Genomic DNA, 17,534 nt, shown 5'->3' on the forward strand with positions numbered 1-17,534 from the left:
TGTAGTTACTTTGTCCTTAGTTGCAGGCCAGCCTGTCTTCTGGGTGTGGTCGGGGCTGGCTTACTATAAATAGCCCCGCCCCAACCAAGATCCTCGCTTCGCGTCGTTCTGCAGATGCAGCGTGACGCTCCCGGCACCCTTCCTGTAATAATGGGAAAAGAAAGCAGAAGTTAAGTTAAAGAATGCACGCGTGCGGCCACTGCGATCCCCAGCAGCTGTTACCTGCATGCATACAGAGCCTTGCAGCTACGCCGTTCAGGAACCTCTGTCTTCTTGCTATCCATTCCAGTGATCAGCTGCAGCCTTCAGGATTCCTTCTGGCTCTGCGCTCCGCTCATCAGCTCTTGCAGCCACATGGGCGGCCTCTTCACGACAGACTTTCACTTCTGGCAGCGCTCGTGTAAGAAAAGGGAAAACAAACCAGAAAAGGTCAGTGAGCAACAAGCAACTCCGCATGCGCATTATAAAAGCAGAAGCTCACCATAAAGCGCAAAAGGCAATACAGCACTTTGAAGAGGACTTTCAAACAAAAGGCGCTAAGGCAGCAAATGCAACAAGAAGTGGGAAACGCCATAAGCGCCACAACTGAAAGCGTAAAGCACGCATTGGAACAATAAGGGGACCACTAAGCTCCTAAGGCGCAGCAACATTTTTGAGGCCCTGGAACAGTACTAAAGTGCCTAGAAACGCCACACAACAGAGCAACCGTCACATGAGCGTATTCATCAACCCACCTGATAGAACTCTTTTATAAAGAACATTCACGCCGCAGCAGATCTGGGCAGAACTCCAAAACAGCCAGTGAAGTAACTGGTTGCATTTAAGCATCCCTGTTGAGATCTAGCAGGATGGAGAGCTTCCTGTAACATAAAAGCAGGTGAGAGAGGATCCAGAAGTTGGGGATTGTGGGAGGTACTGGGTGGTGGGTCTTCCCGCACAACACACCAACTGACATTCCTGTGCATTCCTTTTCAGACACATACCTCACCAGTCCAGAGCCCCAGTACATTCAGGAAGGCTGTTAGCGGAGCATTCAAGGTGCACCTGCAGAGCAAAGGTGAGCATTACACCTATGCAGAAAAAGATGCGAATCAAACTTAATGCAACCTGGTGGATGTGAAGTGTGTTCAGCTAGAAGACGCCAGAATTTGTCAATTGACAGCCCTGCAGAAACTTGCAATTGGTTTGGAATTAAGTGAAATCTCGCGATCTTCATCTTTCAAAAAGAAGAACATGTGTACCAGCAGTATGGAAGACGTGGTCTGTTGATTACGCAACAGTCGCGTGTGATAAGAAAATATTTTTGGAATAAACCGGTTAAGATTATTATTAGGGTATTTATTGAGCGCCGGCCTAACCTCGAGAAGCAATGGAACACTTTACAAGTCCTTTGGACAAGTGCACAGTGAGGAAAGCAGGATAGAAGGGAGTGAGGAGCGAACAATAGTGAGGAAAAGAGTGGGCAAATTTGCAGCAAGGGGTCTAAAAGCAACAAATGAAGAAAACTGTGGGAGCAGAACCCCCACTCTCAAGTGGGGTCTGAGTGGTGGTAGGGAGATATTCCCTGAAGGAGGGGTTTGATGCCTTTCCTGAAATGTAGAAGCGAATGGACGAGTCTTGTGTCGACGGGAGGAGGTTCCAGATTCTGAAGACATACATAGAGGTGGTCTGTCTTCTGGTTCTGTCCATCCCCCAATTGCAGAATTTAAGTTTGCACACATCATTACTTCTGGTGGATCGTAGGCATCTGGAGATGCCGAGCTCGTCCGCGAGGTAGCTTGGCATCTTGAGGGGGACTGCCTTATAAATGATTCAGCAGGATATGAAGTTGATGCGCGCTTGCAGTAGGAGCCAGTGCACTCCAATGAGGGTCTGGAAGATGTGGGTGAATATTTCCTTTGATGAGTTGCGCTGCAGCATGTAGGGCACATCTCAATGGTGCCAGGGTGGTCGCAGAAAGGCATTTCAGAATGGCACTGCCAACATCCAGGTGGGACAGGGCCAAGGCTTAGCCTTGGTTATAGTTGTTCTGGTAGTATTTGGCCATGGCAGTGGGGAGTTGGGGGGGGAGAATATCAGTCGATACAGCGTTCCTTAAGCAGGGCGAGAGGATGGAAAGTGCTGCAGAATTGTCGCCAACACTTTTCTGGTTTACCGATTGTTCTTTTGTTGAGTTCTTGAGAGTTCCAGGGTGTGGAGGGTTTCGGCTTGAGGGTGCCTTGTTTCACTGGGGGACGGAGGTTGATGTTGGTAGCACGAGTGGTGTGGAGTTCTTTGAGAAGTGAGTCGCAGTCCTGATTGGTCCAAGGTAGTTCGGGCCATGTGAGGAGGAGGTTCTACTGGAAAGTTCTTATATGACCTGAAGGCTTGTTTGCTGGGTTTCGGATGGTTGTGCTTGACTGGGGCATGTTACTAATGTCAAAGGGGATTGCCAGATGGCCCCACCTGCCGAGCAGGATTGGAGAGCTGTGACGCAGGGTGGGCAAGGAGGTGATGAGTTTGAGAATATTACCTTTACTAGGCGTTGGGTTTTTTCATGTGCTATGTAAGGTTAAGTGGAACAAGAAGGTAGTGTAGATCTTCCTTCATGGATGTTGAAGTTGCAGAGGAAGAGGAGTTGGCATGTGTGACCAAATCTGTCTCCAATGAAAGAGTTGGGCTTGGGTGCGCTGCATATGAGGTGGAAGGGAACTACATCTTTTGGAGATGGCAAGAAGTGGCAATTTTATGAGCTCACCAGTCAATGGTTCCAACCCACATGCAGCACGTCATTAGGGATCAGTCATTGCTAAGATTATTTATAATATATTTCAGAACAATTACTTTAGTTAAAAATGCATCTTTAAAACATTATTTCACAACACCAATACAGTTACAAGTAGAATCTCCATGCTGACATTTGTGGGATGCTTTTAAAATTGTTCATAACATTATTTTACCAAGCAGGACTTCAGGAGGAAACAAACCCACAGATGGGGCCATCTTGAATATTGGTAAATGTGTTGTGCATGTTTTGTGTTTTCACACATTATGCTGTCTGTTTAGGACATATGGGAGTGTTTTAGTGTGAAATGTCTGGCTTTTATTGTGGCAACGTATAGTGTGGTTCACAATTGGGTTCTTGCACTTTGTGTTATGACTGGATTCATGCAGGATGACAAAGATTGGGGTTTCCACATATCCACCTTGGTGAGGTATAACTCTGAAAAGGCTGGTTTTCCCCAGTTGTATTAGTGTATTGTTGGTATTGTGAGAAACAGAGGGTGTCTCACTGTCTGAACTCCGGAGATCTCTTGCTCAGGTGGCCAGTGCATGGCCATCGCCCTTGGATCCAGATCCTGGAGGGTGGAGAAGTGAGGACGGACCACCTAGGTGAGGGATCCTCTGGGAATGGCGATGAGATATCCGACGGCCGAGACGCAGTATTCCCCCCCTTTCCGACAAACCCCTACCTGACATTCCCTCCACCTACATAGGGTGTTGCGAGTCCCATCTCGTTAACCCCTCCCCAATACCAACATGTACCAAGACAAGAGGGAGGTATTCGAGAACAAGGAATAGGGAATTACACATATTACCCAGTCATTTACAACAAGGGGATTGTCCTTTTTCAGACAGCAAGTTACCAACTTTTTCCACCATCCCTAGAAAAGACTGACTCCCATAATTCCTCCCGAGTGCATTTTCCAGAAACCACTGGGACGAGTAAGGGAAAAAGAGCTGTGAAGATTACCCATAAGAATCAATGCACCAGGGATTCTATGGGCAGTCGCCATGTTGTCCCAATAATGAGGCGAGGCAAGGTCATGCCTCCAACTAGAACTATTTCTACCTGAAATCTATCAAGACTCCCAGTCACTATAAAAAGCAGAACACACAAGCATACTTTGAACGAGCTGGGGATGCTGGATGGAGCACAGAAGCCAGGAGGAGAATGCAAGCTGAAGAGACCCTGGAAGGCCTGGAGGACGAAGGACTACCCAATTGCTCTGCCTGTGAGTACAGGGTAGGCTGTAGTGAGGCGAGGGAGTACCAACTCCAGGGAGCCAAACCAGGGGAAGCTGGGGTCACCTGGTTGTGCCCACACCAGAGCTCCTCCTCGGGCAAACAGGAGGGCAGAGGCCTTTAAGAGGCAGGTGGCAGAACCCGGACAACAAATCATCCCCCTGTGCCCTTGCTGCTCCCAAAACCGCCAAAGAACAAAAAGGGGAGCAAGCGAAGTGGGAGCAAATTCAGAGAAAAGTGTGTTCTGGGACTTGAAGTCCAATGACTTTGAATTTGACAAAGCACGAGGGGTCTGAGCCTGGCTGATGGAGACCCGTGTGGAAATTGCAAAAAGGGGGTCTGTACCCCCACTCAGGGGGACCCCCACCCAACCCCAACACTGAATCCTAAAGCAAAAGGCTGCATTGTGTATTAAGGACGCCAGAGACCCTCCCGGGTGAACGGAAGAGTTGGAGAGGCGAGGCCAAGCCTGTGGCACGAAACTTGAACTTTAAGTCAAAGTGGTCCTGCAGAGGTCTGTAAAGAAAGCCAGGCACATTCGAAAGTCTTCGACATCCAAAAGCGGTCTGAGCCCAACCCAAAGTGTGATAAACTTGGGGAAGGGAGCCCCCTTGCAAGCTTGTTGAACTGTGTTATGAAAGGTCTGAGCCCAACAGAGGGGGGTCCATGTGAACTATGAATCTGGTGTTTTGGGAACTGTAAATCATAAAAGTGATGGTGAATTGTGAATCCTAAAGAAAAGGAACGTGGTTGCACTTTCAAAGGAACTTTGTTTTTGTACACTTCCAAGGCACCCTGCGAGAAAGATACTTGTTTTGGAAAAAGACTATCGTATAAAGCCCTGGATTGTGTCCATAGTTGCATCCTCGTGCTGAAGAAGCCCATTGAATCTCGTGTCTGTCTTTACTTGTGATGCCATGCCTCCCTTACAGTATGCACACTTCTTAGGAGGGTCTGCATGCGGATGCACCTTCAATTGGCTTAGAAGATGGGGCCTTTTGATCTTTGAACATTTTAACCTACTGTTTTTTCATATATTTTTCTGTCCATTTGCTCCATGTTCTTCTCTCGCTTTCTTTGTTGGTCTCTTTATTTCACGGGAAATTGTACATATGAAATTATTCGACAAACGTGACCGATCTCATGTTTCTGAATTATTGGGACACAATTTGCACTGAAATAACCTTGTTCTTGTGTTGGTGGAATGTATCAATTTCTACACTCTAAACATTATTGCAATTTACCAAATACATATTGATATTATGTTAAATATCTATGTTGCTTTATACACTATGGGTCCCACGTCATGTTTTTATGCATCACATCACTCCTTTTTATAACCATTTTAACAGCACAGAGGAGGACCTTCAATGGTCAAAACATGTGTAAGCTGTTGTAGGAATGTCATTGAATAAACACATCACATCATTTAGAGAGACCAAATGTATTATTGAGAACTATCATTGATACACATAACACAAAAGAGTTAATTTAAAAAAGAAAAACAGTGCGAGTGCGCGGAACAGGAGACTGAACCCTGCTGTTAGTTAGTCTCTGGTGATGTTGGGCCAAGGTCACTCAGAGCCTCCATCCCTGAAGCTCCTATTTAACTATTGCCTGGTGGTTTCGTTCTAACCCTGGAACAACCCTTAATTATAATTAATTGGTTATCATTCTTGCTGCCCTACTTTTAGTTTAGATCTTCATCAGTGGAGCTATGGTACAAATCCATCCCCATCAAAAGGGAGATCTAGAAAGATTTCTTGGCCTGCCTTTGTAAACTTGGTTGTGTACAGCCAAGCTTCTCTGCACACAGCTGAGTCCAAAACTACCCCATTTGACAAGGTATCAACGTGATGAGCTGGATATTCGCCAGACTCATTTTGAGCAATAACCCACGCATCAGACTGCCCCCACATTAAAATAGAAGACTTTTTAAATGCAGAGGACTCATGCAAAAGCTTCAAGCTGGTTGCCGCTAGCATGGCCTCTGTCTTGTCCAGTCATAGCAGAAGCAAATTTACAATTTTCTTTCCCCCCCACCACCTCTAGCGCTTTGTTCTCCATGCTCAGAATCTGAGCTGTGGCAAAGGTCTGGAATACACAGTGGCAGCAGCCACCAGAGAAGAGGACTGCTGCAGCCACAAAGTCAGAAATCTCGTCAGTATACCGGTCACTGTATCTGATGTCAATTTTATTTTCCACGGCTGGATTGGTTGGAGTTGGGCTCATATTTTGTTGCCTCAGCAAGAACATCCTTCCGTAGGTCTGCTCCTGATTTTTCAGATGCCTTGATCTAAATGGCACCTGGCAGGACCCATACTTCTGTTTTGGGTAATCTCCAGGGGAGGAATTTCTAGGATATCCATAAAATCTGTCCGACTATCAGGAATTGTTATTGCTTAACAGGACACTGCTTCCTCAGCTTCGTCGGCATCAACAGGCTGGTCTGCCGCTACCAGCCAAACTGAATCTGGCGATAAATGCTGGGGCATAGTATATTCAGTCAATGCTGGAGAGGAAACTGAAGGCAGAACAATGGATTGGGCCCCAGACAAGCCATATACAGAGGTAGAGGGAACCTGAAAGTGGGAGGCTTCAGTAACTGAGGAGATAAACACCTGCATCTGAATCTTAAAGTACATTTTCATAGGACCGATGTGCATTCCATTTTGGAAGTGGGGAAAAAAGGACACCTTCCACCATTTTACTAGTCCATGGCAGTGAAGGATAAGAGAAAAAGGCTGCTGCCGTGGTATGGGTCTGGTCAAGAGTTGACTGACATTGGTTGCCAAGATGATTTAATCAACCAGGTTTCCACATAAAGAAAGGAGGACATGGCTGGAAACAGCGTAGAAGCCGCCCATTCCACAAAAAGGAGCCAACATGACCCTTCTAGAAAAGTAGGGAAAGAGCGTGGTGTTGCCTCAAAAGTTGACAACATTGACTTTGGAATCAAGCAAATGTCAGCTGCGATTGTTTTTTCAAAACTGGCCATTTTGTGCTTTTGTGAGCAGATAGAAGCTCAGCCAAAAACCCCTGTGTATCCAGAGCTCTGGTGCTCTCTTTAGCCCTCTGGACAGAGGCAATACAAGGATAAGTCCTTGTAGAAGGTTTATTCCCCCAATTGGGGATACGCAGCCACACCAACCAGTAACAAATGTAGCCCTGTGAGCGGAATCCACAAGGATACCCTAGTTTATTTATCCCCGTAACTGGGAACTATGGCGGGACTGGCAGCTGAATTGGCCCCTCGAAGGGGATCCTCAGGGCAAGACCCGGTAAAATTAGCCACACGTTTGGGCTCCTCTGGACGAGCCCCATTAACTGTGTCCCTTAGACAGAGGAATGTGGCCTTTATGGTAATTTGGCCCTTTGTCAGAGAACCTCGAGACAGTCCCCAGTGGACTTATCCCCTGAACGGGAACCACAAGGAACTCTCTGGCAGCCTTATTCCTCAGAAGCAAGCCAGGTAGCACTATTACCCAAGCAGCCCTGCCCAGTACCGAAGCACCGCCCGTGGAAAAGAGGCATATGGCCCGGGGTGTCTTGAAAACATTATCACTTACCAGACATTGCTTCTTCGCTTTAAACTCTTGGAAGTGTTCCGGTACCATTTGTCGGAAGGCCTCCTCCCACCATCAGCAACCAGTGCCCAGGAAGAGTGTGTTACAATAGAGGCATGAGTCTTAATGTTGGACCCGGCTCAGGCCATCAAGGACAGAGATTGTGTGGATATGAAATGCAGAAATGATGCCAACAAAACATGCAAGTAGAAAAACCTTTTAATCTCAGCATAAGCGAAGAAAAGCCTGACAGAATTCAGGAGACACAGGGAAATCCACGGACAAATGGTTGGCAACAAGTCCCACAAGATGTATGAGCAATGCGGAGGGCAGGACAAGGGGGTGCGCCATGGCTGCGCATGAGATTGGCTTTGCATAAAAAAAAAATGTTTTAAAAAAGGGAACTGTCCCACCCTGCAAGGATGGAATGTGCAAAAAGCATGTAAGAAAGGGGGCAGACATATGTGTATGGCCTTTTGGGTACAGAGTAGGACTCTGCAAATGTGTTGTATTGTTATCTAGGGTTTACTTTTTCTGCCCACCCCTTAGCATTAAATGTATTGTGCCTACTACAAGGTAGTGGCCATACATTTAGCTTAGAAGTGGTTAGGGTTTGTCTTGGGACATTATAGTTTGTATGCATGCACTGTGTTTTAGTATGGGTCTTGTTTAACGCAAAGTACTTATTTGACCATATAGATATTCTGTGGGATTTTACAATACATTGGTCCTAAGTGAAGTAGTCGTTTTTTAAAAACAAAACTACTGCGAAAAAAGCTTTTGAAAGACTGCACCGTGACCGCAAAGAGGTCTTTCTTAAACCAGCTATCATGCCCCTGCCGCACGCGAGTGCGCACAGGGGCTACCAGGCACTCCAGGACCCGGAAGCGGCATAGAGGTAGAGGAGGTAAGTGTGTGTGCTTGTTTGTGTGTGCGTTAGGTGTTTGTGTTGGATTGGGGTTAGGGGGAGTCTTGGGAGGGGAGGAGAGCTGCAGGGAGTGTTGTGATTGATGGGGTGTGGAATTTTTTTTTTTTTATTTTTTTTTTAAGGCAGCCTAAAATCGGCTGAAAAAAATAAAAAGATAAGAAAAATCGGTCTTAGTAAGGCGACCAATAAAAAAAATATCGACCATATCACAGAACCGTATTTTTTTTAATCATACCAGTATCTATTCTTTATGGGTAACTCTACTTCACTATTTGCCAACCTCCTCTCTTCAGTTAATATCTGACCACGCTGCCACAGTTACTAGTTTAGAGAGTCAGTTCTTTTGGTTGGAATGCCTGACTTGCCTTAAGGTTATGTCCTGACTTGCCTTTAGGTTATATGGTTTTACATTTCTCAACAAAGGCTATGGAAAACTAACAGCATTTGCTCACATTTTGGGTGTAGAGGCAATGCATTGGTATAAAGAATATAGTTGCTTTCACGATTAGACCTAGACAGCTGCCCCAGAAAGCCATCCCTCAATGTGTAGCCTATAAGGGTTGGCTAGAATACTGGCTTGCGACCCATTATTGGGACCCTTCCACCATTGCTACGTAGTCCTTGATGGGATTAAGATTTTTGTTTGGTTTACTAAATTCACACTGTACTTTGGAGTTGCTGTCCATCAAATATAAGAGCGCCAAAGGTAACCACGAGTTATTAGGCACTTTTGTAAAAGAAAGCCAACTGTCTTACCTGTATCACCCTTTTTAATTATATTTGTTAAGTGTGTCTCAATTTTAATTCCCTGTAGACTGTGCACCTGCTTTGTTTTTTTCTGCCATTTGTTTTTCTGTGGTTCGCACAGACTGCATGGCTTTCTCCAACCTCCCCACTTCCGAAATAGGCTAGAAACCATGACAAACCCAGATAGCCTCCTGCGAAAAATAGTTCTAAAGTAGATCAGTCTGTGATACAGGTGCATTTACCCTGCTTTACTGCCTTACCCCTGCCATCACCAGTTATCTAAATCTTCCAAGACAGGGCTCACCTTACCAAACAGAAAGCTACATGCCATAAACATATTACACATCGCCACACACTAGACTTCAAAAACAGACATCTGGACATGGGGAGACATACCAACGTCTTCAGCAGAAGTACTTGTGGGAGGCACAGCTGTTGACTTAGGGATCACTAACATCTGGACTCCAAGTCCCTGCAATATTACCACGTCCTCCAGGTCTGCCAGCAGTTCCTTAGCAGAAGCATAGCCATTCAGAGGAAGTAGCCGATTGAACATGCACAGGTAAGCAGTCTTAAATAGAGCCAGTGGCATGCCACCTGGGCGCTGTGTCAGAACAGCAAGAATATTCTGTTTCAACTCTGGACTGATAGTTAGCCTTTTGGGTTTCGCCCTGGTGCAATTTGAGGTTGCCTTCTTGTTTGGGGCCTCCTCTGTGAGAACGGGCACGTCAGAAGTCGACAGGAGTACCTGTGGTGTGGCTGAATTTCCATTAGTAGTATTTGTGTGTTCCCAGGTTGCCTTGAACTTACGGGGAATGTCTTTTGCGGATTCCGCAGTTAATGGGGGAAAGTCAGAGGTAGATAATGAAAAGGGTGGCAAGCAGGGCTGAACGTCAATGCTGCGGAGGCCGTCAGTGGTCCTCTTTTTGGAAGGGTAATTCTGGGATTCTCCAGTCAAGTGGGGGAAGTTGGAATTGGTTAGTGAAAGCTGGGAACACGCTTGTTTGGTGTTCATAATGTCGAGACACGGTCCAGGAGACTGGAGGGGAGCTGCTGGAGGACTTCTCTGAAGATTACTGAGACCAGCCTCATGTTTTTTACCACAGACAGCACTCGAATACAGGGAAGTTGCTACGCTTTGTTCAGACGTCTTTTTAGCAAGGGAAGCCTCTTCACAGGTGTGGTTCAAATCCGTAGTTGAAGATGGGTGCACTGGTGGTTGCATTGAGCCACAGTGCAACGTGTTGGTTTCCTGTTTCTTTGGGTCCAACTGCACCGATGGGGACATGGAAACGAGAGGACAAGGTGCTCTTGGAACGCAGTTTTGGAATGGATTTAAAGGAATAAGAGGCCCCACTCGCTGCATGGACGTATGTTGGTTAGGAGGAAGAATTGGACAAATGTTTGGGACAGTATTTCTACCCATGCCTTGCGGCAGCAGTATGGATGGCGTACATTTCTTCTGATGCATATCAAAAGGGTTAACTGTAGGTTGGTTAAGGATAAAGATTTGTCCTGGCAAATTCTGAAGTGCTTCCTTTGTAGGCTGGCCATTGAAACCTAAGAGAAAATAAAGAACATTAAGGAAAAACGTATGAATGGTGCAGTAAAAGTCTAGGTTTCCAATTCTAATCACGGGAAGCACACACATTTATGCATATACACAATTTAAATAGCCAACAATTATTTTAAAAAGTAAATGTTAAGCAAACCGAAGTGCTCTTCAGAGTACGCACAATATCACAACTAAGTTTAATATTAATTCTAGGCAACTCACTGGAACACTATGGTTCTCCCTTCAGTTTTCCCCCCAGATATGATAGGTTATCACTCAACTCAGAAGTAACACATTTTAGACTAATTAACCCTAAAAAACAACATTGACTAATTTGCACAGTTATAGGAAAACAGTGAAATAATATTTGTGCAGTACGATATGATAGTTCGTGCAAGTGTGAGAATGAGAATTGCAAGGGGAAAGGGAGGAAGACGGGGGAGTGCAAGGGAGAGGGGAAAATAGGGCAGCAATGCTCTGAGTAAGTGCAGCCAGGGTAGCGTGGCTCTGGGGAGTGCAAGGAGAACAAGGGACTGTAGGGGTACAGTTACTGCCCCAAAGTGTGTGGTAGGCCCCGGAGGCAGTGCAAGCGTGACTGATCAAGAAAGAGCATGGTACCCAGTGAGACTGAGGGTAGCCAAGCAACCAGTTGGTATAGCAAACCGGTAGGTCAGGAGGGGAGTGAGAGAAAGAAAGAAAAAGAGGAATGTTTTGAGCTGCTTCCGCAACTTCAGGTGGTCCGGCTCATGTTTTAGAGGTCCAGTGAGGCCATTCCAGAGGGAGGCACCTACAGAGGAGAGAGACCCTACCCCCCACTCTCTGCCTGGAGAAGCGCCCAACGCTTAGAGAGTTGGATGTAGCTGAGCGAAGGGCTCGAAAACGAAGGTATTTCGGAAAAGAGAGTGTTGGATGTAGTGTGGGCTTTGACCACAGAAAGTATTGTGGACAGTGCAAAGGGTCTTGAACTTGTTCCTTGCCGCCACTTGGAGCCAGTGGAGAGATTTCAGGGCTGGAGAGAACGGTCCCTGGGCTTGAGGCCAAGGATAAATCTTGCAGTCCTGTCCTGGATTAGTTGGAGAGGGCGGAGAGTAGAGTAAGCAGTTTGAGAAAGAGGCTGTTGCAGTAGTCCAGCTTAGAGAGAACCAGGGCTCTGGAGACGGTGAGCTTCTGCGGGAAGTGGAAAAGGAACAGTCCCTTGGAGGAGGTGCAGCTGGTAGTGGGACATCATGGTAACATCCTAGATGTGAGGAGAGAAAGAGGAGTCGAAGAGGACGCCAATGTTTTTTGCCTCGCAGGAAGGCGAAGGCAGAGGTCCCAATGGCAAGGGTCCCTCTCTTACTGGGATTAAGGCAGAAGTTGTTGGAGGCACACCAATCCTGAATCGCAGATAGACAGTCGGGAATAAGCAAGAGAGGAGGCTGAGGGGATCCTGAAGGAAAGCAGACCATCATCCGCATAACACAAAGTTAGAGAAGGTAGTGATCAGGTGGGCCAAAGGGGCCAAGTAGAGGTTGGAAAACCAGGGTGAGTGGATAGAGCCCTGAGAACGCCACAGGTAGAGAGGTGGCGTAGAGAAAGGGACCAAGTTGGGCCTGGGAGGGGCTGTCCAATAAGAAGGAGATCAGCAACTCCAGGGCCTGATCCGTGATGCCCAGATTCACAGAGTTCATTGATCAGGATGGTGTGGTTGACCATGTCGAAAGCAGAAGAAAGATCAAGGAGGATGAGGACAGAAGTAATGCTGGCATCAAAGTTAGAGAGCAGATCTTCACTGGTGTTCAGGAGAGCAGTTTCGCAGCCTCCGGCAGCTCAGAAACCAGACTGATGGTCATGGAGACAACCAACAGATTCAGTGTAGAGAGTAAGCTGGGAGATGGCCAGCTTTTCCTAGAGTTAGCCCAGGAAAGGGGTTATGGAGACTGGGCGATAGTTTTCCAGGCAGGTAGGATCAGCAGACAGCTTCTTGAGGATGGGGTGCACAAGGGAGTGCGGGAGAGGGGAAAGTTTCAGTGGCGAAAGAGTGATTACAGAAATCGGCCAAGGCTGGAGCGAGGGTGTCAAGATGGTCCTTGATGGTTCTGGAGGAGCAGGGGAGCACCTGATTTTTTAGAAACCTCATCAGTTGTCTGAGAGAAAGAGGAGAGGGAAAGATAGCCAAAGGGGGCGGGAGGGGGCTGAGAGAGGAAGAGGAGATCGAGGGCAGGATGTCCTGAGCTTTAGCAGAGAAGTGAGGCCAGAGCCTTACAGAGGGCATGGGAGAATAGGAGAGGTAGCGACTGCAACAGGATTGGCTAGTTCCTTGCAGATTTTAAAGAGTTTGGCGTGTTGTTAGAGGCCGCATAGACGTGGGCTTGAATGTGAGCCTTTTTGGACAGGACAGAGTCTGTATTGCCTTTGGAGCAGACGGCAGGCCAGTTTGTCAGAGGATATGCCCGAAGCCCTCCACTTTCTCTCAGCAACCCTGCACTTGCGTTTCAGGGAAGCGAAGGTCAGAATCATACCAAGAGTTTCACTTGGAGGCAGGCTTCAACCGGATTCTCATGACAGGGGCAAGGATGTCCAGGGTGTTGGAAATAGAAAGATGCAGATTAGAAAGGGCTGCGTCAGTGTGCGAGTCAGCCACAGGAGTAGGAGGAGCAGAGAAAGTAAAGGCAAAGGCATCCACCGACACGCTTCTTGGGCTGAATGACCGAGAAGCTAGGTGGCATTAATGGGGGGTGGCCTTTGCCTGAGGGATAGAGTTTCAGAGGAGAGTAGAAAGTGGTCAGTATTAAAGATTTTATAAATTAAAGCCCATCTGATATAAAAACTGCTTTAAGTTGGTGTCAAATATAAACCCAATTGTGCAGGCACTATTACCTTATGAGGATTAGGTAACTTACCTATAAGGAACAAGTTACTTACCTGTAAACTGATGTTCTCCAGCAAGGGTCTGGCATGGATTCACATGCTCATGAATATTCCCCGTTGTCATGCTGGGAATCCTCAAAAAATCAGTTTTGTTTCTGAACTGCCTTTCTCCTAATAACCAATCACTGGTCTCTGTGTCATACTGCCCCCCAGCCAATGACGGCCCTCTACCTAAGCCCCTCCTCTGGCAGCCATCTTCAGATTTGGTAGCATGTAAAGTGGCAGTAGGACCAAGAGAAGAGCTGCAGAGGGGTAGGCGGGAGGATTTGCATGTGAATCCATGCCAGACCCATGCTAGAGAACAACAGTTGCAGGTAAGTAACTTGTTCCTTCTCCAGGATGGGGCCTGGCATGGATTCACATGCTCATTAATAAAGAATACATAGCAGTACACACCTGCACAACAACGGGAGGTGCCAAGGCTCAACATTAAGCATCTCTTACCTCCTCACCAGGCTTACCTTCAAGCGAACAGGTTGCGCAGCACTGCTTGGCCGACTCTGGAATCCTCCCTGGAATCCCGGTCAACGCAGTAGAATCTCGTAAAGGTGTGCGCATAGACCTCCACGTAGCAGCCCTGCAGATGTCCAGCAGGGGCACACCAGACAGGAAAGCCGTAGTTGCAGCGATCGCCCTGGTCGAATGAGCTCTCGGACGGCCAGGCAACGGTCGGTTTGCCAACCGATGACAATGGGTGATGCAGCCAGAGAGCCACCTGGAAATGGAAGCCTTGGAGAGGACATTCCCTTGATTCACAGGGCCAAAGTCCACGAACAGCTGTGATGTCTTCCGAACTCTTCGTGCAGTCCACATAGAACTTCAGCACTCTAGCCACATCTAGCGAGTGCAAGTCCTCTCAGCCGGCGACGAAGGCGACGGGAAGAAAACCGGTAACACCAGGGACTCGTTGATATGAAGTCCGACGGCATCTTGGGCATGAAGGAGGGGTGCGTCCTCAGCATGACCCTTGTTTCGTGGAAAGTCAAATATGGTGGCTTACAGGAGAGGGCCTGGATCTCTCCCACTCATCGTGCGGAGGTGATGGCCACAAGAAACGCAGTCTTCCACGATAGGAATTTCAGAGGTGCTGAATGCAGAGGCTCGAACGGAGGACCGATGAGCCTAGTAACACCACATTGAGCTCCCACGCCGGGGCCGGAGCCTTCACCGGCAGGAATGAACAGAAAAGTCCTTTCATGAACTCCTTGACCAGGCGATGCGACCACAGCGACGACCGCCCCAGAGCTCTGGTATAATGTGAGATAGCCGCCAGATTAATTTTGATTGAGGCGTGCAACAGCCCCGCATTGGCCAGTGACAGCAGGTACGGCAGCACTCGAGGGGCCGTAATCCGTAAAGGGTTTATCTTCTGTGCACGGCACCAGATGGTGAACCTCTTCCATTTATGTCCATAAGAGTCGAAGAAGCCCTGGCCTTGGCAAGTACCTCCTTGCAGTATGCTGGGATCTCGTACCCTCCAAACTCTAGTGCTGCTGGAGCCAGGCCTGCAAGTTAACGACCCCGGGTCGTGATGCAGAATTGCTCCTCCTTCCCTAGCAAGAAGATCTGCGTCCGCCGGAAGCTTGACTGGAGGGGACGCCGACATGTCCAGAAGGTCTGGGAACCATATCTGAATCGGCCATGCAGGTCTGACAAGGATCATCCTGCACCGGGACTATCCGAGTTCACTGATGTGTCGCAGAAGCAACAGCAATGGAGGAAACGCATAGAGGAACAGGCCGTCCCAGGGGGAAGAAGCGTTGAGGCGTCGGAGATCTAGAATGGGTCGCCAACCGCTGGTTTTTTTTCGGACGAGGGAGTACCGCGAGTTGGAGCCCCGGAGCCTCTTCGGGACGAGTTCCATCGCACCCTTTTCCAGTATTGCTCGTACCTCTAAAAGCAATTGCGGAACGTGGTCTTCTTTCCTGGCCACAGGTGGAAAACGTGGACACTTCCTTTGGAACTCCAGGGTGTGTCCATGGGCCAGAGCATCCAGCATCCAACGGTTGGTGGAGATGGATTTCCACAGGCCGACGAAGTTTGCCAGCCGGCCTCCCACCGGGGTGCTCGTGTGGGGACCGACGTCACGGCCGGTTCAGTCCTGTTTCGCCAAGGCCGTACCGCCTTGGGCCCCTTGGCGATGACGATTTCCTCCGGCCTTGCTGCAGCCCCTGTAGGCATCCTCGGACGAAGAACGGGCCGCTTGACGGTAGGAAGAAAAGCTGCCACCAAATCCTTTGGAGGCACCCTGAGACTTGCATCTGGAAGCTCGAAAGGACAGCCGTCACTGCTGGAGTGTGCCCAAAGCACGGGCCACCTTAGTGTCAGCCTTGATGGCCTGCAGTGACTAGTCCATTGTCTTGCCAAACAAGTTGTCCCCGTCAAAGGGCATGTCCAATACCCTCGTCTGGACGTCATGATGGAAGTTGGTGGCCCTGAGCCAACCACGTCGACGAAGGCAAAGGCTGTTGCCCATCTGGCGGAAACCGGTGTCGGCCATGTCCGTGGCCACTGATGGCATGGTCTAATGCCACCTCGCCTTCTAGCAGGATTTCAAGGCCCTCCGCCCTCTTGTCTGGGAGGAAATCCAGGAGCGGGGCTATTTTGAACCAGAGCTCCCTCTTGTAGCGGGGAACGATGGCGAGAGCGCTGGCTGCCTTAATGGGCGTCGCCGCCGATGAGATGACCCGTCATCCCATGGCGTCTAGCTTCTTACCCTCGCCATCCGGTGGGGAAGTGGAAGTCGATGACGCCGACCCTGCAGGTCTCTCCTCGCCGAGGACGGGTTCTTCAGGAGGGACAGCCCTTCATCCCAAATGTTGTTCAACAGCGGGATTGAGAGCACGGTCTTCCTCTTGGCCTCTCGTCGTTGATAAAGGAATCCTCTTTTTCTCAGGGTTGAGCTGGAACAGCTCCGAGGCCCTAGAGGTCATGGCGTGGAAGGGGCCGATCTCGTCGGGGGAGAAGCCCTGGGTACTGGCGACGGGAGATCTGTTCCCTCGTCGTCGCGGTCGTCCGTACCAGTCGTCACCGTATCCAGCTCCATCTCATCCCTCGGCGGAAGGGATGAGGGGAGGGCTGGGGTGGAGGAGGATGGACTCGTCTCTCAGCTGGTGGATCCTCTGAAGGTCCAGGTGACGGATAGCCCGTCGGAGGCGTGGGCAACCTTGTCCATATCAGGGTGTGCAGAGCTAGTAGGATGTCCTCCGATCTGTCAGTTGGTGGTGGAGGCTGTTGCGAATGGAGCGTTGGAAGTGGCATGGTGTCCGGTTCCTCACTACCCTGCCACTCCTCGTCGGTTCCCTCGTCGCTCTCCCCATCTGCCTCGTTGGGGTCCTTCCCGTAGGACCTGGCCTCAACGCCCTTCTTCTCAGACACTGTTGCCAGGCTTGAAAGCTCCTCATCGGAAGAGATCTGACTCCAGCTGGACCACTGCACCCCCCCCCATTCTTCTCGGCAGTGGCGATGGTCTCAGGGAGACGATAGGCATCGCCTTCACAATGGGCAGACAAGACGATTCCCTCCGGGCAGGCATGGAAACTCATCTTGGTGGGTGTCTCCTGGGAACCCACATCCGCGGCCTTCGCTAGGGATGCCACCACTCCCTCAATGGACGGTTTTGCCTGGTGAACCTGGGCCTTCAAGACCTTGGGTGCGTCTGAGGCCTTCACTGCAGCGGGTGGGGGGGGGGGTCAGCGCCTCTCTCCCCCTTGGCTTTCTCCGTCGGAGTCGATCGGGCCTTCTCCAGAAGCTTCCCCAGGTGATCCGTCTTTTTCTTCGCCGAGCCGGAGCATTGGCTCGTGGTTGACTGCGTCGGCGGAGC

The 17,534-nt window shown here is 49.0% G+C and overlaps 1 protein-coding gene across 1 annotated transcript in view; it reads right to left on the reverse strand.

Annotated features, from left to right (window-relative positions):
• LOC138526770 (uncharacterized) overlaps nucleotides 1-17,534 on the reverse strand; it is a 186,995-nt gene that overhangs the window by 89,967 nt on the left and 79,494 nt on the right. Inside the window, exon 3 of the mRNA XM_069637455.1 lies at nucleotides 9,643-10,806. Within this exon, the coding sequence (XP_069493556.1) occupies nucleotides 9,643-10,806 (1,164 nt within the window). The remainder of the gene's footprint in view (nucleotides 1-9,642; nucleotides 10,807-17,534) is intronic.

The sequence above is a fragment of the Ambystoma mexicanum genome, chromosome 1q (genome assembly GCF_040938575.1).
Source record: "Ambystoma mexicanum isolate Mex_15411 chromosome 1q, UKY_AmexF1_1, whole genome shotgun sequence".
Classification (NCBI taxonomy): domain Eukaryota; kingdom Metazoa; phylum Chordata; class Amphibia; order Caudata; family Ambystomatidae; genus Ambystoma; species Ambystoma mexicanum.